The 21,868-nt window shown below is 55.2% G+C and overlaps 3 protein-coding genes across 3 annotated transcripts; 2 read left to right on the top strand and 1 right to left on the bottom strand.

Annotated features, from left to right (window-relative positions):
* Window positions 1–324: 324 nt before the first annotated feature.
* On the top strand, window positions 325–1,386 carry NCLIV_067570 (uncharacterized protein; the record flags this gene model as incomplete). The annotated part of the gene is made up of 1 exon (XM_003886308.1): window positions 325–1,386. One exon carries the CDS (start codon window positions 325–327, stop codon window positions 1,384–1,386), a length of 1,062 nt encoding a protein of 353 aa, XP_003886357.1.
* Window positions 1,387–3,148: 1,762 nt separating this feature from the next.
* NCLIV_067560 (uncharacterized protein) lies at window positions 3,149–4,216 on the top strand (the record flags this gene model as incomplete). Its single annotated transcript, XM_003886307.1, has 1 exon — window positions 3,149–4,216. One exon carries the CDS (start codon window positions 3,149–3,151, stop codon window positions 4,214–4,216), a length of 1,068 nt encoding a protein of 355 aa, XP_003886356.1.
* Window positions 4,217–5,278: 1,062 nt separating this feature from the next.
* NCLIV_067550 (hypothetical protein) lies at window positions 5,279–19,979 on the bottom strand (the record flags this gene model as incomplete). The annotated part of the gene is made up of 17 exons (XM_003886306.1): window positions 5,279–6,922; window positions 7,048–7,126; window positions 7,557–7,627; window positions 8,122–8,847; window positions 9,224–9,362; window positions 9,708–9,902; window positions 10,285–10,511; window positions 11,129–11,256; window positions 11,719–11,809; window positions 12,383–12,502; window positions 12,976–13,187; window positions 13,856–13,932; window positions 14,448–14,929; window positions 15,407–15,751; window positions 16,295–16,444; window positions 16,634–18,466; window positions 18,582–19,979. 17 exons carry the CDS (start codon window positions 19,977–19,979, stop codon window positions 5,279–5,281), a joined length of 7,917 nt encoding a protein of 2,638 aa, XP_003886355.1.
* Window positions 19,980–21,868: the final 1,889 nt, after the last annotated feature.

Here is a 21,868-nt window from a genome sequence, read left to right as displayed (position 1 = left end):
GGTCGTTTCTGTGTAACGCCCCCGCCAGGTCATCTCTCCGTCCAACGCATGTCCGCTCTCGGCTCTCCGTCCCGACGTTTTCACGCCCGCCTACATTGACCCTCCCCAGGTCCCTCAGTCCGTCACCGCAGCGGTGGAAGCGACTTGCGCACCTCTTAGCATTATCAGGCCTCATTTTTTCCCAGCTGAACAGGGATCAGGACATCCTTCCGATACAACGCTCGATACCCGCAGAAGACGCGCCTTCCTCGACGCTAGAGCGGTGTCTCCGGTGTTGCTGTTGCATTACACAGCGTTCATGAAATACTCCGACACGAAGCCACCATGGAGCGGCAGATATTTCGGGCCGCGTGTCTGATTCTTCTCACGAGCACCGTCCTGTCGTGCGTAGCGTCGGAAACAAGTGAACAGAATCCTGCGGCAAATTTCACAACCACCATCCCGAAAGAGGGACTCGAGAGGGACGTGGAGCAAGTCTTTTACCTCGGACCGTCCAGCACGCTCCAGGTCATCGACGAAACCGGGAAAGCCAAGTATCTGCCGGAACCCAGCCAAAGTGATGATGAAGCATCGTCGGGCCCGTACACCGCCGCGTATCTATTTGAGAATGGAGCGTGTGATTTCACTCAGACTGTCGAGTTCAAGGATGCATTTCAAGGGTACACAAAGCCGCCATGGGTCGCTGACGAGAAAGGTTCGGGAGCGAGTGGGGAGGCGTCCTCGGGAGGGCCTGTTCGGTACACATTTACCAATCCGTCTGCAGAGTATTTGGGTGGGGGTTTGAGTTTTTGTGTAAGGTTTAAGACAGCGCTTTCTTCTGGGTCAGATTCAGAAACCAACACTTCGACTACGCCGACGGCTGGGACATCCGCCGTGACACCAGAAGAGGGCACTACCCAACCAGGCAACCAGAATGGCCAGGTGCCTCCAGTAGTCTCTCCAAACCCCCCTCGGCCAGGGGATGTGTCGACTCCCAGTGGGCCGAGCACAGACGTCGAACACCATCCAGATGGTGACAAGGGAGAGGACGAGGCCGACCCCAAATTGCCTGGGGAGGATTTCATAGATGTCGGCAGTGACGGAAACGTCCAAAGACCCCCACCTGCGGCAGCTGCCCATGAAGGGAATCAGAGCATGCAAGAAATTCTTGCAACAAAATCTGACAACGCAGCCTCTCCTGAAGCCCACAAAGATGGCGACGGTCTCGAGACGGGTGTTAAGGGAGGACATGACGGCGCTCGGCTGAGACGTCTTAGTGAGACATCTACAGTGAAGGATGCATTTTTGACTATTGTGGTCCACTCCGGGGCCTGGAACGTTTCAGCGGCAAGGGCTGGATTGTCTGTTTTTTTCACTTTGACGGCTGCACTGATGTTGGTTTCCTAATTGTGTTTGAGCCTTTGAGAGTGAGTGGGAGCAAGAGAGACTGGGAACAATGAGCAAGGATGCATGACTTTGGCTTAAGAGAGGACGGAGAGTAGCAGGCAAATCTACGGTAGTGGTTTTACGGCAGATCTGTGGAACTGAAACTGCCTTTTTGCCCCGAGACCGGTAGGCTTCCGATGGGCAGGAGCGTCATTGTTTTTTGACCTTTTTTCGCTATTGCTGTGCGGCGACGACAGAGTGTAGCGAACGTCGATTCATCACAGAATCTTTGTGCTGTCAATTAAGAACCGCTCCTCACGACTAGGGGCTCCAGTTCATGGAAGGTGGTGGCGGGCAAAGCATGTAACTTGGCACGAAGCTATCTAGAGATTCATGGAAGCCAGTGGCGGCGACTAACGTGCATCGCGCAGTTGCACTGGGCACTTGCACCATTCCACCTTATCGTTGGACATGGGCCCAATAGGGGCGTTAGAGGATACCAGCACCTTCCCTGCGGAAACTGTAGGGATTGCATTTTCGTAACGCAGGTGTCTTACAGCTCCGAATGCACTTGATTGTGTACTGCGCAAATGCACCGCCTGATGGACACTCCCTCGTACTCCGTGTAGAAGCAGCAACGCCCTAGCAGTGTAATCGACTTACCCCGCGAACTCGTTGCATGACCAGAGATCTTGCAGGCGGAGGACAATGACAATCATTTAGTCAAGCGAGAAGTCAAAGAGGAAAGCATGTCAGCCAGAAAGGCACACCAGCAATGCAGGAACATTTCCATATCGCAGCATCGAGTTGAAGGGACAAGATATTAAAACTTAGCTGTGTGCACACATGCCACGCTTCGAGGTCTTGGGTGGACAGGTGGACGCTCGCTTACGGATAGTGAATTTGAGGTGCGGGTGATCACGAAGTTGTAGGCAGCATCTACAAAAACAGGCACCTGCGGAAGCGCGTGTTAGGCCCATCAAGAACCAAGTGTGTCAATGTTGCCACCAGTTCGCCTGCCCTCCCGGTTCGCGGCATCTCCTTCCGGATTGAGGTTAAGTCGGCCTCGTGCACCCCCTTACTGTGCTGCCACTGGTCATGGGCGATTGTGGCAGCGTCTGACGGGTTTGGCGTATATTTTTGGTCTTTATCGATGTCGTGATACTGTTGATGAACGCGAGGTACCTTCTTCTAACAGCGACCTCTGCGGGAGTATGCCCTCCAGTGATCCCTCCTTGAGTTAGCGAGGCGGTCGAGCCTCCTACCGCTTTCAGAGTTACAGCTCGCTTCGATGACAGGAACGCAGAAACCGACTAAACAAGTCGCACTTCAGATGTCCCCTCCAGGCACCTGCGTCTGTGTGAAACTAAACCAAGAAGACATTTTACCTCACATAAATCATTCCTTCATTAAGCACAACAGCCTAGAACTGAGTTTGTCCCGTTTCGTCCGCCCCCCGGCACGTGAAAACCCATCACCAAGCGCATGCCGGCCCGAATCCGCGCCGCGCGAAACCGGGTCTCCGTCCCTACGCTTTCCCGCCCGCCAACTTCGACCCTCGCCCGGATTTTCACCACAGCTGGAGCGGCGACATGCTCAATTTTTTGGGATACTAAGCCTACGCGAGTTGCATGAAATGACATGATAGTCGAACACGTGCCCGTTACAACTGCGAAAATTCTCTAGGACTCTTCTTCGGTCCTATCCACAACAAAGGGAATGTCTAAATTGGTTCCTGATGCCTGAGGATCTGCTTTATGAAATACTCTTATCCGTAATCGCGATGGATGGGCAGCTGTTTCGAGCCGTTTGTCTGACCCTGCTCATGGGCACCGTCCTGTCACGCGCGGCGTCGGAAACAAGTGAACAAAAGACTGCGGCTGATTTCACAACCACCATCCCGAAAGAGGGACTCGAAAGGAACTCGGAGCAAGTCTTCTCGCTTGGACCGTCCAGCACGCTCCAGGTCATCGACGAAACCGGGAAAGCCAAGTATCTGCCGGAACCCAGCCAAAGTGATGATGAAGCATCGTCGGGCCCGTACACCGCCGCGTATCTATTTGAGAATGGAGCGTGTGATTTCACCCAGACTGTCGACTTCAAGGATGCATTTCCTGGGTACACAAAGCCGCTATGGGTTCACGAAGAGTCGGACTCGGTGGAGACTGAGAAGGTATCCGTGGGAGGGCCTGTGAGGTACACTTTTACGAATCCTCCGGCGGAATATCTGGGTGGGGGTTTGAGTTTTTGTGTAAGGTTTAAGACAGCGCTTTCTTCTGGGTCGGATTCAGAAACCAGCACGTCGACTACGCCGACGGCTGGGACATCCGCCGTGACACCACAAGCGGGCACTCCCACGACAGAAAACCAGAACAGCTCAGGGTCAGATACGAGCACTCCGCCTTTGAACCCTCCTACACTAGGTGATCCGGGTGTTACTGAAGGCCAGCAAGACGATCCGCATGCGGAGGATCGTCTTGAAAACGGAGAACTCGACAAAGAGCAAAATAAGGTTCCCGGGGTTCCTTCAAAGGACCCAAATGCGGAGAGCACCGTAGACTCCTCACCTGGGGCAGGTGTCCAGGAAGCGAAACCGAGCATGAAAGATAGTCTTGCAACGGATTCTAACAACGCATCTTCCTCTAAAGTCCACAAAGATGGCCACGGTCTCAAGACGGGTGTTACGGGAGGACATGACGGCGCTCAGCTGAGACGTCTTAGTGAGACCTCTACAGAGAAGGATGCATTTTTGACTATTGTGGTCCACTCTGGGACGTGGAGCGTTTCAGGGGGAATGAGTGTACTGGCAGTTTTTCTTCTCGCCGTGCCTACGCTGTTTTCGATTTCATAATTATGGTTGCGTGTGACAGAACGGCGGCAGAAAAAGAGACACTGGAAGCAGAAAACGGGTACTTGGCTTATCTTCGATTCAGGGTCGGAAGGAGATATGCAGGAAAATCCACAACCGTGGTTGTGCAGTAGAAGTGTCCGAGTGAAAGTGGCATTTTGCGTGAAGCACGCACCACATGTCGATTGGTACATGCGACACTTGATGATACTCCGGAAACCGACTCTACGTCACAAGATAGGTTTTGGCAGAAGCTGAAATGGTTGTACAGGCTCCCCAGTGGCGATTGGGAGAAACAAAAGAGACACTTAATTGGTAGATACAGAGAGAAACTTAATTGGTAGATACAGTAGGGCAAGGGGTACACGTTACCACGCTTGGTGGTCGAGGGCAAAAACGTGTCGGCGAAGGAGCGTTCGCGAGTGCGACACAAGATAGCGAAGACAGAACAAAAGGCATCCCTGATGAAACAGATACCGCTATTTTGGCAGTGGATGGTTTCGAGACAGAGCAATACTGGTTCACCCATCGATCCCTTTTCGACGTCTCCGTGATATAAATTCGGGAAACAACAGACGCGAAGCTTCTCCCTGGTTTTTTCCACTACCTCACCACGGGCGAACATGTGGAGGCTCAAGCACACGTGATGTTCCTCAACAGGGGGCGCGTTCGACGACATACATACGTGTGTATCCTTACAACCGTGTACATCTGTGAACGCCTCTGGACACGCATCACAGTCGATCGGGGCATACAGAGACATACACGGAAAGACTCAAACCGCGACGCCTCTTCACGGCACAACGGTAAGTCTACCCTTGTAGACACCAATACTCAGCGACACTTTGAAATGTACTCATACCTATGCATGCCATTGAGCATCTGCGGACATGCGCACACCCACATTTGTGGGTGCATTTCCATCTCGTTTTCCAGCGTCTGTGTCCCTTCTCCCCTTTTTTCTACCGTGTTTTGTGTTCCGTGGACGCAACATGCAACACACACCACGAGGCCTCTCGTCTTGGGCTCATCTTGTCCACCCCTTTCCCCGACGTTTCTCTTCCCTCACTGAGGAGGCTGTGAAGCGATGCGAATGCGGAACTTCGGGCCAGCTGCAAGTGCACCCCCGCCTTCGCCCTTTTCTCCTGTAGCCCTCTCGCCTTGCCCGGAAGGAAACGAGTAACATCCTGCGGACGGGAAGGAGGCAGCATAGGCCGGGGAAGGAGCTCCAGCGCCGACCGCAGCGCCAACAGCCGGCGAAGCGGCAGTGGCAGGGTAGGAGTGGGAGGCGGGAAAGGCTAGGGGAACTGCCGCGGGGAAAGAAGGCTGAGGCAGGCGAATCCGGAATTTCTTCGCTCCATCAGCCGGCGCGGAGAACGAAGACACCGGTTCGCCGAGCTGGGCCCGCGCGGAAGCGAAAGTGTTCCCTCCGACAGACGCGTGCGGCACCGCAGTCGGGAGGGACGACAGAGTCGCCAAGCGTTCTTCCCCTTCCCTGTGGCGCGCCTCTTTCCCCCTTTTCCGCCGCTTGCCGTCTTCACCTACCACGCTGCCGTCTTCGTCTTTGCTCTTCTCCCTTTTCTCCTTCTTTTTCTTCTCCTTCCTGCTCCTGTCTCTCTCGCGGCCTTCTTCGGCCGGCGCGGCGAGATCGCCTCCGACCGCCGGCGGCGACGGCGCCGCAGCCGCCGGGAAGGACGAAGGGAAAGGAAACGGCGAGGCGGCAGGGAAGGCAGCCGCAGAGTACGCAGGGAAGGAAGGCGCTCCGCCGGCGACTCCGTCTCTGTGCATCGTTTCCGCCTCTTTCTTCGCGAGTTGAGCGTCCTCGAGGTCTTTCCTCGACGGGCGTCCTCGTTTCCTGCCTCGCTTGGCTCCACTGACTTGCCGCGTTCGCTCCGATTCTCGCGCCGCCGGGAGGTCGCCCCTCTGTAGGTCGGCGCCTTGTCCACCTGCGGAAGCGCCGAGAGCCACGCGCAGTCTGTCAGTCGGAAGGAGACTTCCAGGCAGCGGCTCCAGACTCTCGTCCCGCCGCCCCTCGCCGGGAGCGCCATCGCTCGGCGCAGCCTTGGACCCGCCCCCTGTGGACGACGCCTGGTTTGACAAGTTGATGCGCATGGGGAAGATCTTGAGCAAGGGTCGTCTCGGGGAAGGAGACGGCGCAGGGAAGGACGCGGCGGGAGACTCGGCGCCGGTCGAGGCGCCCGCGTCGAGGTACGCTGGAGGAGCCTCGCTGGGCCTTCCAGGGTCGGGCGCCGGCGTCAGTGCAGCAGCCGGGAAGGACGCAGCGGGGAAGGTGGAAGGCGGAGAAGAGGAAGGGAAGGCAGAGACGCAAGAAGACGCAGAAGAGCCAGGCCCAGAAGTGAACGCAGAGGGGTGAGGCGACGGGAAGGAAGACGGGAACGTCGCAGAGGGGAAGGAAGCGCGCTGCCGTGCTGGAGGTGAGGAGACACGCATCCCCATCGAGCTAGAGACTCGAGATCCTGAGACAACAGACGACTCGCCGTCCTCTTCTTCGTCGCCTGCGTGCTTCAAAACGTCGCTCTTGTCGAGCAAGGCCGCGTCGAGGCCTTCCGACGACCCAAGCGTGAAGGAGAAGAACGAGTCGAGCAAACGCGAGATCTTCGTCGCCTCGGCCGGATCCAGCAAGGTGTGGAACGCCACGCAGAGACGGCGCCGGCTCTCGCGCACCACGAAGCCCATGCACTCGACCGCCTGCAACGCGCACACGCAGGCAAAACGCAAAATGCACCAGCGAGCGAAGCGGGACAGCCACCGGGCACCCTAAACGAGAACGAGAGCCTGCCACGGCGAGAACATGGCAAAACAGGGCAGCTTACCCGAAGGAAAATCGGCGACTCCGCCCCGTTGTACAGCCGCGCATTCACGGCCAGACGCGTGAGATACTTCTCCAGTTTCCTGCATGCAGCGACAAAGAAAAACTCAGGACAACCGCGCACTAGAGCCGCCTCTCTCTGCGCCCAGTTGACGCTTTTTCCAACGCCGCTCCAGTGCAGACCCTAGGCCACCATCCACGCCCGTACACCCACAGAAAGAGGGATGGACGCAGACTCTGCATATGGGAGCACGAACAACCGTGCCTATCTACGGACTTCAGAGATACAGGAAGATATTGGCCTCTATACAGCTCCCTAGCATTCCGTAGCAATAGCTCGTTTATGTTTGAAATTGCGTCCAGATGAATTTATAGATCACTACGTAAACTAACATACACGCATGCATATACGCGGGAGACGCACGGAAAATGTATAAATAAACTTAAATACAGAGGCAGATGAAAGGCTCGGGTGAACGAAGCGTCGGACTGGCAGGCAGGACGGGAACTTACGACAAAGAAGTGAACTCTTGTTTGTCAGCCGAGGAGCGAATGGACAGCAAACAGATCGGCTTCTTCACGCGCTGCGACACGCAGAGAGCGAAAAAGCCAGGGAGACTCCTCAGAAATCTTTCCTTTGCGCTGTGCCAATCCTTAACCCCCTAGACATCGCATATCTGGCCTTGCAAAACCCTCCCTGACTGCATGCTTCGAGGAGACCTTCCCTGTTCCAAGAACGCCGCTCCTAGGTCGGCATTCCTCTCCCCTTCGTATCAGCGCCTTCTTTTCGACAAACAGACACGTCCGTCTTCGGAGTCCGTTCGTCCTCCCTTCCTTCTCGCGCTCGCATATCCGCCGTTAACAGCAAACCCCTCTCCAATTCGCCCCGAGGAACGCACCTAGCAGCCGTCAAAGTGCGCGTGGGCTCCCAGCGCATGCTGGTGCACGCACGCCAAGAGCCTCGCTCCCTCAAACAGACTCACAGACCGAGTTGCACGTGTCTCAGTCATGTATGTCTTCCCGTTTCTACGTTCCTTGCGCGGTTCATAGCGCCTCGTCTGGCAGGTCTCAGCCTCACCTCGAAGTAGTCTTTGTAGATCTCTTTGGACGGGAGCTCGACAAAGACATCGAAGTCTTTGCATGCAATGGCTGCATTCAATGCCTCGCGAATGCACCCGTTGACCGTCGCACGCCACAGGGGCAACTCGCAAACGCGGCGGGTCACGAGCGCAGACGCAGCCGTGGCTTCTTCGTGCGTTCGCCGCACATCTTCCGTCAAGTCTTCCGAGGACGAGGCCCTGGTCTCGCCGTCCTTCTTCTCGGACTCCGGCGCCGCCTCCGGTTCTCCGTCACTGCCTCGCAACTCCTCTGTTTGTTTCGGCTGTTCGTTGCACGACGCAGGAGCCTCGTCGCCTCCCACCCCGGCGTGGACAGATTCCTTTCCCTTCTCGTCGCCAGCTTTCCGCGCAGCGACTTTCTCCTGCGAGTCGCCCGCAAGCTCACTCGACTCCTGAGCAGAGGAGACAAAAGAAGAGGAAGAAGAGGCGTCCTCAGCAGAAGCGGAGACAGGAGGCGCGACCGTGGGGGCGGGGTCGACCGTGGGGGCGGGGGGTTGGAGGGCGCTTTTCTCTTCGCGAACAGTCCAGAAGTCCGATCGGGCGTAGACGCGCTTCCACGCTTCTTCCGCTTCTTTTTTTTGACTCGCAGAGACCAAGGCCTCCTGAGCTCGCTCGGCGGCCTTGCTCCAGCTGAACAGGCACGGCGGGAGCATCTCGCTGGTGATCAGCCCAGGGACGTGGAGCAGCTGAAAAGAGAAAACGCGGCTTACACACGGAAGGTGGTTTGCGAAAACGACGCGAGGAAAGAGACAAGAGACCGAGCGGCAGGCGTCTGGGGGCACGCAGGCGCAAGACTGCAGGCGAAACCCCACGCTTGGAAAATCGCCAGTGGAAACGCGAGACACAGGAGGGACCAAGGCAAACGGAAGCGGAAGAAGTAAAGGCCAAATACACAACAGAAGAGACCCAGCAACCGCGAGAGGAAGAAGAAACGACGAGAGAGACGCACGATAGAACACGCTTTGTCCAAGTAGCTGGAGAGGCATGTGCAGCAGAGAACGGCGCGGCAGACGCGCGTAACGGTAGGTGCTGTTTTAAGAGACAGGGAAAGAGGCTGCTCACCCTGCGAATGCAGTCGGCCCTTTCAAAGACGCGCATGTCTTCTGGACTCCTCGCAATTTGTCGCTTCAGCAGTTGGAGGTCGAGAGCCCGCGTCAGATTCACGTCGAGCTGGCGCTGCTTGCGAAGGATTTCACGCACTCTGAAGACGCGCAGAAACGACCAAGGCTGGACTCGCGAAGAAACATGAGATACACCTCGTCCAAGACACAGCTCCACCTCTTCCCTGTCCGCGGCACTGGAACTCCGATCTGCCGAGAGAGCGGAATATTCGCAGACGCGTATTCCTTTTCACATACTTTCTAACCGGCACATCCATTTGTACAGGTGGATGAATGCCGAGAAACCACGACTTGAGCGCATGCAGCAACGCGTGCAACTCCCAATCTGGCTACGAACAGTTTGGTGCAGTTCTGCGCGCGTGTTGCATGCGAGTGGCTCTGCGATCACGCGCTCTGGAGACGACAGACGTCTGCGACAGGCTTACTGGTTGGTTCTCTCGAGGTCGCGAGAAGGGTCGTGAACTTCTTCTTGGCCGTGGCCATAGTACATGCCGCTCTGAATCACCAACTTGTCCCTGTCCAGCTTACACTCCGCCCTCTGAAGAATCTGCTCCTCAATCGACTCCACGCTGATAAAGCGAAGCGTCAACACTTCCTTCTTCTGACCGATACGATGTGCCCTGAAGGAAGACGCATGCCACCCAAGAGCTGTTGTTACTCTCCTTTCCCGGTGCACAAAACAAATACACCCGCGACGTCTCCATACTCCCATACAAACCCTTTCATATACATACATACCCATAATCCTATATATATATATATATATATATGATTGTACAAAAAACCGTACAAAAACAAGCATACACGCCTCTCTCTCTCTCTATATATATATATATATATATATGTATAAGTATGCATGTGCATCTATAAGCATGCATCTCGGAATGCCTGTGTACGTGTACATGTGTAGACGCATGCCGGTAGACGGAACTGTCGGCACTGGGACACACACAAGTACTTCCCGCTCCAGCTGCATGCACGAGGGCAACTGTTTTCTCGGACCTTGATTGGGCCTGTTCGTCGTTCTGCGGGTTCCAATCTGAATCGAAGATGATGACCGTGTCGGCGCTTTGCAAGTTGACGCCGAGGCCGCCAGCTTTGGTGCTCAGAATGAAGATGAAGTATTCACTGCCTTCTTGGTTGTAGAGCGTCAGTCGCTTCTGGCGCTCTTCGCTGCTCGTCCCTCCGTCGAGACGCAGATACGTGTGGCCTCGAAGAGAGAGATAGACCTGAAGAAACAGATGGCGCGGAAGGTAACGGGACGGATGCAGCCTTGGCGAGAAAAACGGAAGCCTGCGACCACCTCGGAGCCGAAAACATCTCTTTCCCTCCCGCAACGCTTCCTCATCGTGCGAACGTCGCTTCGATGACATTTTGGCTGTCGGCGTACGCAGTCCATATCTCCAACGGAAACAGGCACGCATATAAATGGTACAAGCTATATATATATATATATATATATATGTATTTATGCACCTTACACCTATACCGATTCTCGTATCGATATCTATCTATCTATCTATCTATCTATCTATCTATCTATCTATCTATCTATCTATCTATATATGTATATATATATATATATATATATTTGCAGTTCGCACGCGTCATATCTGTATCTATGCACACATCCGAAAATATACACACGCATAACTATATGAAGATTTACATGCGTGTATATCAGGTGTGTTGAGTAAAGGGAGACACGTGACACACGACATGTCCCGCTCCGCGAATCTCGTTTCTAATTTGCATCTCTTTGTGTGACGCCAAGGAGGCAGCTGCTGGCAGAACTTTCACCTCATTCCCTCTCTTTGGACTCGCGAAGCGAAAGAAGTGTGCATACCTCAAGGATGTCCAGGAGCTTGGTCATCTGGGAGAAGATCAGCACGCGGTGATTGCCCATCTTCAGAGCAGGCAGAAGAACGTCCAACATCGCAAACTTTCCGCAGCACCGAACCAAACTTTCGTCAGCTGGAAAAGAGTAACGAGAGGGAAACCGAGGAGCCGAGGAGATGCCAAAGAAGGAAAGGGAAAAACACAGAAGGAAGGAACAGACATAACGATGACAAGAGCATGGACGTTTCTGTAAGGAATGTCCAGCGGCCCAAAAAACGCCGCGACCAACAAGTCAAGCGTTCATCGTCTAGGACAGAGATGGATGCCAAACAAGAATACTACAGCAAAAAAACATGTCATACGCACATTCCCATGTAAAAAAAAGGATGCACGTGTGCAAGAGTATCGGAATACGTAGAGAAAGGGGGGTAGATCGAGAACCGAACAGAATCGTGCAACTTGTCGTTTCTAGAGTCGGTTTCAAGCGAGGTGGAGCATTCGATGAACACCGACAGAAGCAGGGAACCGCAACACAAGACGGAGCTGCGGCGAAAAACGGAATGCGGCGAAAACGGGAAGAACGGGTAAGAGACTTACGGGTGTAACTGGAGTAGCAGAAAAGGTAAGGATGGTTGCAAATTTTTCGGAGTTGCACCATGCGATTTTGGCCAACAGGGTTCCCCTCGATCTGGTGGTTTTCAGGTGTACATACATCCCACACACGCACATCACAGCAAAGAAAAAAGGTTCGTTTCCGAATGAATGCGCCTTCGGAGAAACTGTTTTCTTCTCGTGGGGTTCTCTGTCGCAGAGCGCGAACAAGATGGACAGCCTCCCGAAATCGTTTTCAGCACCGGCCTTCCTTATCTCGTGCCCCCGTCGAAAGGCCAACTGTCGCCACATTCAACAAACGTAGCGCCCGTTTTCCCTGGAGCCGACGTCCAGTGGAAACCCGCTGAGGATATCGTTCCACCAATAAATCCACGTACACCCGCAAAGGCAAAAGTCTGCAAGATACTCTGGAAGACATAAAAATGTATACAGAGGTATGCGTGGGTGTGTGTTTGCCGCGAGACCACGGAAAGGTCCACGTCGATCTTTATAAAGAGACGTGGAGGGAGATACGAAGAATACGAAGAGTATGCTTGGCTAGTACTCTGGGAGGGTCGTGCGAAACGGGCGAGAGAAAATGGCGAGAGAAAGCGGCGAGAGGAAGCGGCAAGAGAAAGCGGCGGGGAAAGCCCTGTTTCTTCATCCTCACCATTTTGTAGAGATAGCGTTGAACACCAGACAACGGGCACCATACGATTTCCTCTTGCTTCGACGGCAGCTCATCAGCCACTTCGGCCTTCTCTCGGCGCAGAAGGAAAGGCCTCAGAACCTGAAGAAAAGGAACGTTTAAAAACAGCATCACGCGATTACGCAGACCGGCGAATGCAGAGAATAAAATGCACCCGCATAACGAAATCCATACATGCATCAATTCAAACACCCATTTATACTCCACGCGTACGTCGAGAGAGTTCCATGTTTCCACACACACAGATGTGCAACATATCCATACGCGTGTACATTCATCTGGATTTGCACATGCACGAAATACGGAGTATCATTATCCATCTGAATCTAAATATATATATATTATATGTATATATATGTATATATATATATATTTATACTACATATATACAATGATAGCTGTTTTCATAGTGATTTGTGACAAAGTCAAGGAAAAGCTCGCGTTCCGTGCACAAAAAAGTAACCGGGGGCAAATGTTCTGTTCCACTCGACGCAGAATCCCGCGAGTCTCGTGAAAGAGAACGCTTTTCTGGAAAAAACACGTTTGCTGCCCACCTTGTGCAGCCGGTCAACAATGAGCAGCTTCTCCTCTTCTGTGATGTTGATTAGGTGTTCGTCTTGCTGGCTGTTTCCGCCGAACAAAGTTGGAGGCGCCGCCAGGGGCACGTTCAGCCACTGCTCAAAGTTCAGCTTCGCATTGAAAATCGACGGCATCAAAAAATTCAGCAGAGCCCACACCTCGCCAATGTCGTTTTGCAACGGCGTACCTAAAGAAAAAGACCCGACGCACCACGCACGGAAAGACATCAATATATACATACATATATACATAAATAATATGTATATATATATATATATATATATATATATTATATTATATATATATATATTATATGTATATTATATATATATATATATATATATATATACGCATATGGATATAGAAATAAAAATGTGACTCTTGGCGGGAAGGCATGTACTGCTGTGTGTCTTTTTGAAGCGATAGACATGAGACGCCTTCGGTCAGAGATGATCAGCCGCTGTTCAAATAACCAGACGCGCACTCTCAAAACACCGGCTCAAGAAACTCCGAGAGATCATAAGCACGCACAAATGCATCGAGAAAGACACTGGGATAAATAGATAAAGGTAAAAGATAGGCATATACATACACACGTATTTAAACATGCATGTATGTCTACACATACAAATAAATTTACAAAACCTCCAACGAAGGAACCCACGGCACTTCTCCTTTATCCGCACATTCATACATGTACATATACATATATATATATATATATATTCAGATTTACATGGAGTATACATCTATATAAGCTGAGGTGAGCGAAGGTCCCCTAATCCGCCGAGCAGATACGACGGAAGCGGATGCAGGATGTGGGGAAGAGACAAACAGCGACAGAGGCGAGCCTACCAGTGAGGGCCAGGCGTCGTTTGATGTGGAAACCCGTGTTGAGAGTCTGAACGAGCTTGCTGTTCGGATTCTTCAGCCTGAGCAAAGATCGCAACCGGCAATTTCTCAGGATACCACTCGCCGTAAAGACGGTGACATACACCCCCTCACTCTGCGACGATCCGTGAAACAAACTCAACGTCCCTAGTCCACTGCACACCTTCATGCAACTCGACGTAGATACGCACAAATGCATATGTATGTATACAAAAATACACATCGATAGAGGCATGCAGAGACAGAGATGCACAAAGATATTTATATATATGAAGGGAGACATGTCGAAGTCATTTGATATAAACTGCAGCTCGCTGCAAGATAAAGAGAACAGAAAACGGCCATTCCGACAGCGTGCGGTCTTGCATCGACTTACCGAAAACTCCACGTGATCTACACAGATATCTATATACTTATATTTATTCATATATAGGTATACATATATATATATATATATATATATATATATATGGGGGGGTTCGATTTGCTAGGCCGCGATGGATTCTTGTCTGTGGAGACGTATCTCTCTGTCGAGACACATTGTGGGTTCGTGTACCTGTGGGCTTCATCGACAACGAGGTATTCCCACTTGATTTTTCTCAGAAAGGATTTGTCTCTCAAAATGACAGCGTCCGTCGTGAGGAGGGCGTGGAAGTATGGCTCTACGAACCGTCTTGCCCCGTCTTTCCCGTCGGTGCCCTGTCCCCCGCCTCGGCCGGCTTCTTCCTCTTTGGCCGCCGACGCCGCGACGGCGACCCCGTCGGAGACACTGGAGCCCAACGCGGTCGCGGTGCCGGGCCCGCGGCTGTGGAGCCCGCCGACGATGCGACTCCTGAGCTGCTTGCGGTACTCCTTCGTCCCCTCGTAGACGACCAGGTTGATCGTCGGCCACCATTTCTTCAGCTCCGAGCGCCAGTTCCCGTGAATCGTCGAGAGAGGCGCGACGATGAGAAACGGATTCCGCGCGCGCTTGACCTCGTGCAAATACGCCAGGAAAGAAACCGTCTGGACGGTCTTCCCGAGACCCATCGAATCCGCCTAGAGAGGTGACACAGAGACACCAAAACACCCAAAGCGAGAGACAGGGAGATGGGAGAGAGCGGGGAAGAAAACAGCGGAGACAGACACAGACAGTCAGGATGCCATACGCCCAGGGAACCATGCAGTGTACAGAGTGAGAAGAAATACGCCGCTAAGCACTTTCATCCCAGGTCTTCATATATATATATATATATATATATGTAGAAGATATGTAGATACACATGTATACATTGGGAAGCAAAATGCTCTCTTCTACCACGTCTTGCCAACAAAGGGAACTCCGCACAACATGGAGGCACGCCGCCGCCATATTACAAACTTCGTCAGTATATAAATAAATATATATATATATATATATATACTACACATTTGCGTGGCGGTGGCTGCTTTTCCTCGCATGCGCTTGTCAGCGTCTGCGCTTCTTTTCGCATGCGCGTGTCATTAGGGAGTATTCAGCGCGGCGTTTGACCGCACCAGGATCCCGTTGAGGCCGTTTGTGTACAGAGAGGCCATCCAGTTGAGGCCTTCCATCTGGTAGGCGCGCAGGGAGCCGCCCTTGAGACACTTGGGGAGTTCTGTGACGTGGACGCGTTTCGCATGCGTTAGCCGGTAGTATCTTTCCTTCGAGAGGAGGAAGGAAGACAGAGAGGCCTTGTTCTGCTCTTCCGCGGCCGCCTCGCCCTCATTTGCTTCGCTCTGTTCCGATTTCGCGACCTCCTGCGCCTGTGTTTCCTCCGGCTGGTCGTGCATGGATGTCTCCCCTTTGGCGGGCGCGGCGGCAGCCTTCTTTCCTTCGCTTGCAGGCAAGTCGATTGGATCCTGAGAGAAAAGGCGACACACACCGCAGCTGGGGAAGCGCAACTGGACAGGGAAGATACAGAGACAGATGCAATGACAGAGGGGGAGACACGGCGCGAGAGCAAAAGACAAAGCGAGAAAGAAGAAGAGAGGCAGAGAGAAGAAAAGAAGAGGGACGGAGCCCGCTAAAGAGGTGAGGGCCAGTAAACCTCTCCACAAACGGAAACCTACGCTCTGTGAGAGGCGGCTGCTCCACTTTGTATCGAAGGAAGAGAGTCGCACGACGGGCACAATTGCGAGGATGCAACGGGGGAAAGCATGGAAAAAAGCGCAGGACGAAGAATAAAACCTGAGAGGTGCGAAAGACGCGACGCAGCCTGAAAAGCTGGAGGATGCGCCTTCACGCGTGGTAGAAAAGACCGCTAGAAGGGCCGAAAAGCAAAATCGATAGGACGACGGGAGAACGAGAGGAAGCGGGCGGGGCCGGTTTCCACGACACGCCACGATGAGAAACGCAAACGCGCGTCGCCACCAGGAGACAAAAGACTTCCTCCGTCCGCGTACCACGTCGATTTCCGCGCCTTCGCGTTCACGCTGTTCGATGATGAGATCCCCCATTTTCCGCATGTACTCTTCCGTTTGTCGGACGAGGAGCAGGAGGCGTTCGTTTTTCGTCTCCTGCAGCAGGGTGAGGTAGGCGGCCTCGTCATGTTTCTGAAGAAAACATATAAAACAGACACATCGCTCGCACCTCAGCCTGAGACTGTCGACCGTGCTGGCCAAGGAGTGAACTGGGGTGAGACGCAGCGACTTGAGACTTGCGCCTGCGAGACGCGTGTCAGGGCCTGGCTGCGCCTGCGCATGCACGGGATTTCCCCCGTTTCGTGTTGCCGCCCGGCTCACCTTGAGAGCGTCGAGTCTTTCCCTGCGCTTCATCGCAGCGAGGTCGGCGGCTGCTGCGGGGCAGCCGCACTTTGTGGGGTGGAGGTGGTGGCCGCAGTGTCTCCCGCGGTCGTCTTCGAGAGCGTCGGGTTTTCCGAGGTCTTCAGGGAGGACGCCTTTTTCGCCGTCTGCGCCAAAGAAGCAGGCGCGTCTGCGCTTGACGGCTGCCGCAACCCGCCGGACTTGCTTCAGAGCCTCGCGGTGGAAGTTGATGAAATTCCGCCGGTGCACCTCGAGGAGCGCCGAGAGGAAAACCTGCCGGCGCTGTGCGTCCTGAGCGCGCCGCTCCAAATACTCTTCCGCCTGCTCCCGCTGTTCGCGCAGCAGCCGGTGCTTCCGAGCTGTACGTACACTCACGTGCAGCAAGGGCGGGAGCGGCTCCGGGGCCACCTCTAGGAGACGGTGGAGCGCGACCGCCTGGCGCACCGAAGACTGAAGAGGCAACAGCGCGAGGAGTCGCGAGTGGAGTCGCGCACGACGCAACTCCTCAGACGTTGCCGCACACAGATGTTCCATAGACTCAGATGCGGACGAAGCCGAAGAAGGCAGGATCTGAGTCTCAACTGCGACGTCGGATTCGATCGATGCCCCCAGGGCTTGTTCCAGCAACACGTCGCTGTGATTCGTAGACGCCCCGCCATCGTCCTCGACGCAGACGGTAATCACTTCAACACCGTCCTCTCCTTTCTCGATCTTGACGGTCTCCCCGCCTCGTCTCGTTTGCTGTCTCGCCGTCTGTGCTGCTTCCGCGGCTTCCTCTTCGGGTTCTATGGCCTCCATTTCCACATCTTCCTCCTTCACCTCTCTCTGGCCACACAGTTTTTCGCCCCGCCGCAACATGTTTCCACCCGCATCCGTCTCCTGCGTGTCTGTCCCCAGGGCTTCCAGGCTTCGCTTTCTGTCCCGGTCGGTGTCGCTGACGTCTGCATCTTCGTCCTTCTCCTCCACCGCTTCCTTCCTCTCTGCCTCCACGGCCTTTGTCTGAAGCGCCTCCGCCGTGACCTCGAGGAGCCGCGACCGCGCCCGTGGAGCCTCGTGTGCTGCGGAGGCAGCCGCAGCCTTCTCGGCGACCTTGAGGCGGGCCAGGCGTTTCCCCAGGCCCTCAATCCGCCCCTGAAGTCGCAGCGCGGTCTCTGCGCGTTCCGCAGCCTCCGCGGCCTGGCGCAGCTCCACGAAAACCGATCTTTCTCGTCTCTTTTGCACCATCTGACTCGCTTTGAGGGCTCCTCCCCCTGCGCCGGTGCCTCGAGCGGTTGCACCCGCAGGGCCCCCGCCTCCTCCCGGTCGCGCAGACACCGCCGCGGCGCCGAGAGAGCATTTGTAGGCCCGAACTGCGTCGAGAAACGCGTGGTCGACGGAGAAGCCGAGGCTGGGGAGAAGGCGAAGCTGCTGGAGATGTTCGTGCTCGAGGGGTTTCTGCGACAGGAGGTGGATGTACGCCCGAGCTTGGAGAACGAGGCGCTCGAACTGCCGGTCTCGGAAGATGTGGCTGGGGTCTTGGTGCTCTTCCGGCCGCTGCTTGAGCCAGTGAAAGATCAACAAGAGGATGCGCACGCGCTTGTCGACCAGAGATACTTGTCGCAGAGACAGCTCGTAGAGCAGCCGGCAAAACGCGCTGTAAAAGTGTCCCTCTGGCGACACCTGGGGGAGCGCCGCAGGCGCAGCAGCGAGAAACGGAAGAGCTGGACCCGGATGGGCGAGACCGCGCGCACTTCCAGGTTCACTTGACAGCTGAGCCGCGCCGGCGGAGACACCCAAATCGGTCTTCATGCAGGTCGACAGAGCAGCCAGAGTCTGAGCGAGAGGGACAGCACACGAAACGGCAGCAAACTGCAAAATGGGTCATGCCCTCGAGCAAACCCCGCATCGACTTCGCTGCCTATTTTCCTCCTCTTCCTGCCTTCCTTACCTCGCCTGCTCCAGGAGACGGAGGCGTCGCCGAAGATGGCCGACCGCCCGGCGCGCGCCGCCCGTCGCCAGGCCTCGCGTGCCGCTGCAAGCCCCCACTGAGCTCCCCGGAGGCCAGTGCACCCGCGAGTCGATTGGGGAGAGGAGACCCCGCGGAGGCAGCGCCCTGGCGGGGCTGTTTGTTCGTGGGAGTCGGAGCCTCTCCGCCGCATTCCGGAAACAGCGGACACGCAGAAGACACGGAGCTGGAGATCGGTTCGCCGCCAGCGCGGCCTGGGCTCGTTGGACGTGGCCCGCCAGGTTTGGCGAGCGTTTGAAAAGACAGGGAAGAACTGACCGGAGTGTCTGGGACACCCGAGGGCGAAGCATTGGGAGCACTCTGGAGAGCCGAAAGCGGAGCGGGGTAGGCAGAGGCTGCAGGCGCCTGCATGCCGCCGGGCGAAACCGAGGAAGCGTCCCGCGGAAAGACCTGAGCGGTCTCGCCAGACGGACAGAGTGGCGACAGGGGCTGGTGCGATGAGCCGGGCGCTGGGCTTGCGGCGCCTGCAGTCTGCAGAGACGCGCCCGAGGCGACAGGCGTCGCGAAGGCAGACGGACTGAAGGCGTTTCCGCCCCTGGGAAGAGGCGAGAACGGCGCGGCCAGAGGAAGACCAGGCGAGACAGCGGCAGAGCCGCCAGGAGGAGCGCCGGTGCCCAAAGACGATTTTCCGGGGACGGCTGAACCCGCGGACGGGTGAGGCGAGGCTGCGCCCGTAGGGAGAGACGAACCCTGCCGGGGCTGGGAGTCAGAAGAGACAGGAGTCGGACGCTGCGCGGGAGGACGCGAGGTAGCAGAGGCGGTGTTGGGAACCCCCGACTGCGGCTGGCCTCCGTTTGACGCGAAGCCCACGGCGGAAGGTGCTAACAGCTTCCCCGCGGGAAATCCCTGAGGGAGGAGGGAAGAAGGTGAAGGCGGCCGGAGGGGTACGGGCCTAGACTGGGTGGTTAGGGCGGAGGCAGAGGCCAGAGCGAGGAAGGGACTCTGAGAAGCAAGAGGAAGGCACGAAGCGTCGACCTGGGCCATGCCTTGGAAGGCGAACGCGGCGCCTGCATTTTGCAGCCCTGGCACGGTCGCAGGTGGCGCAGAAGAGACAGTTCCCTGGTCCCTGCTCGCGGTTTGCGGGTAGAGCACGAGATCTGGGGGGAGCGGCGCGAGGCGCTGATGCGCAACCTGGGGCGGGTTGGAAGGGACTCCAGGCATGCGGAGCGAGGCAGACGGACCGGCGAGGCCTGAAGACGCCGCAGGCATCGACAGCGACGGGGAATTCGGGACGCCTAAAACGCCCCACGGCTGCGCCTCTGGAGTTCCGCTGCCGTCCTCCGGGGCGCGCTGTTGCGGTGGCGGGCCAGGTGGCAACATGGTGCCTCAGAAGAGGGCGCTCAGAGTGGGAAGAGAGGGGGAGGGAGGCGCCACAATGGGACCATTGGGGAGAGGCGATGGTAAGAGAGCTGGCCAATGAGATACAAACACGAGGCACAGGCCACAGAGACAATCGAGGTACCGGCGAAGGCAGTGTTTTGAGAAAATGGAACGGAGAAATTGAGGCGAGACAGGCGGATGCGATCAGAGACGCCACGAGCAAAGGGGAAGACGTATCCCAGTGGAGAGAAGGACGGGGAAGAACTGGCTTTTGCCGTCTCCTCGCTTGAACGAGCTGAGGAACCGCAGAAAGGAATCCAAGAGGCACGGCCAGAGGAAACACACAGAGAGAGAAAGACGGAAAGCCAGATGGACAGGGTCAGGAACAGGGGCGAGCCGCGGGGCAGTCCCGGTGGTCGGTGGCGGTTCGCGCATGCAGTAGTGAGGAAAGAGAGGAGCACAACCCAAGAAAGACTGACGGGAGAGAGCATCAGAAGGTCAGCATCAAATTGCTCGAGCGGATTCGAGCCTCGAATTGCCTCAAGTCGCTGCGTGCCGTCCTTTTTGCCTCAAAGGAACACGGCGGAGACCGTCTCTGGCGTAGAAAGAATCCCGATTAACATGCCGGGCATAACGGACGCGAGAGAAGGGACAACTCCCCAAAAAACGTATCGAAACTTGCTGAGTCTTCATGGGCGTGAAAAAGTACTCATGTTAGACCGGAAACGGGGAAGGGAAAGCTACGGGTTCAGGAACCGAAAGAGTTGCGGCTACGAAGCACTTGCGCCAGTCGAGAGAAAAAAAGATTCGCCGTGAGCAGAGAAAGAAAAGGGGAATCGAAGCAAAACCTAAAAGTCAGCGAATAAAGGAACGGTTGTTAATTTCAGTTCAGAAGCGCAAATCGGGGGAACAAAAGGAAAATGTATCTCAGCAGAAAAAAGGCGTCAAAAGCGAAGAGGCGTCACAAAGCGGCGACGGTGACGTAAAAGGAGACAGCAGGGATCCAGCGGAAGACGGAAGAGAGAACACAAGGAGACGGCATGGAGGTAAAAACACCTGAAAGGGGCGAAAAAAGTGACCTCAGTATCGAGAAATCGGAGTGAATCGGGGCAGAGAGTGTTGCCAGTCGCTACCAGCGTACCGCATGCAATCAACGAAAATGCTCCTCCCGTCCAGTGTGTCGCGCCGCTATTCCACGTTGCGAATGTTCGTCGCAGTTCGTCCTCAGTGTCCACGCAGATCACATCCCGTTCTGTACAATCGCGTAATGATCTGTTTCCGTGTTTGTACATCTGTGTGTCTCTGGCTTTCCATTTGGACTTGTGTATCTAGTTGTCAATTCAGTGCGAACGGCGGCAACGGGCGTGTGTACGCATCAGCGCCTACGTAGATTTTGTGGGGGGAGACACACACAAATCGATATTCATTTTGGGCACAGGTTTCCGCTACAGTCTGTTGTTTGAGGAAGAAGAAAACGAGCGATGGGAGAAGGCTAGTCGGGAGGTGGTTTCGTCTTCGCCGGCTGAACTTCGGGAGCACACCAAGACTGCCGGCCGCACGGCCGGTACTGCGACCCAGCAGTACACTTGAACTGATGCCAAAGCAAAAGCAGCTTGCAAGGAACCTAGTTCAGTTTAGCATGGTAGCCATTCTCTTCAAAAATCCGCGGGGATGAAAGGCAGCGTCCATTAATCATCCTCACAGAGGTAGATGCCACTCGCCGACAGGGGGAAACGAGGAACGCAGACGGGAAGTACAGACTTCTTTAGAGAGCCCAAGGGCGAAGCGCCGTCCAGTTCTGACACCGTTGGTCTCTATAACGACAGATTGGAGTCGACGAATCATTTTTGTTTCCTATCTGTGTGCGAGTTTCACCCCTCCCCCCCCCG

Source organism: Neospora caninum, chromosome XII (genome assembly GCF_000208865.1).
Source record: "Neospora caninum Liverpool complete genome, chromosome XII".
Lineage (NCBI taxonomy): Eukaryota > Apicomplexa > Conoidasida > Eucoccidiorida > Sarcocystidae > Neospora > Neospora caninum.
Note: the sequence above shows the minus strand (reverse complement) of the source record. Positions and strands in the feature narration are given on the sequence as shown.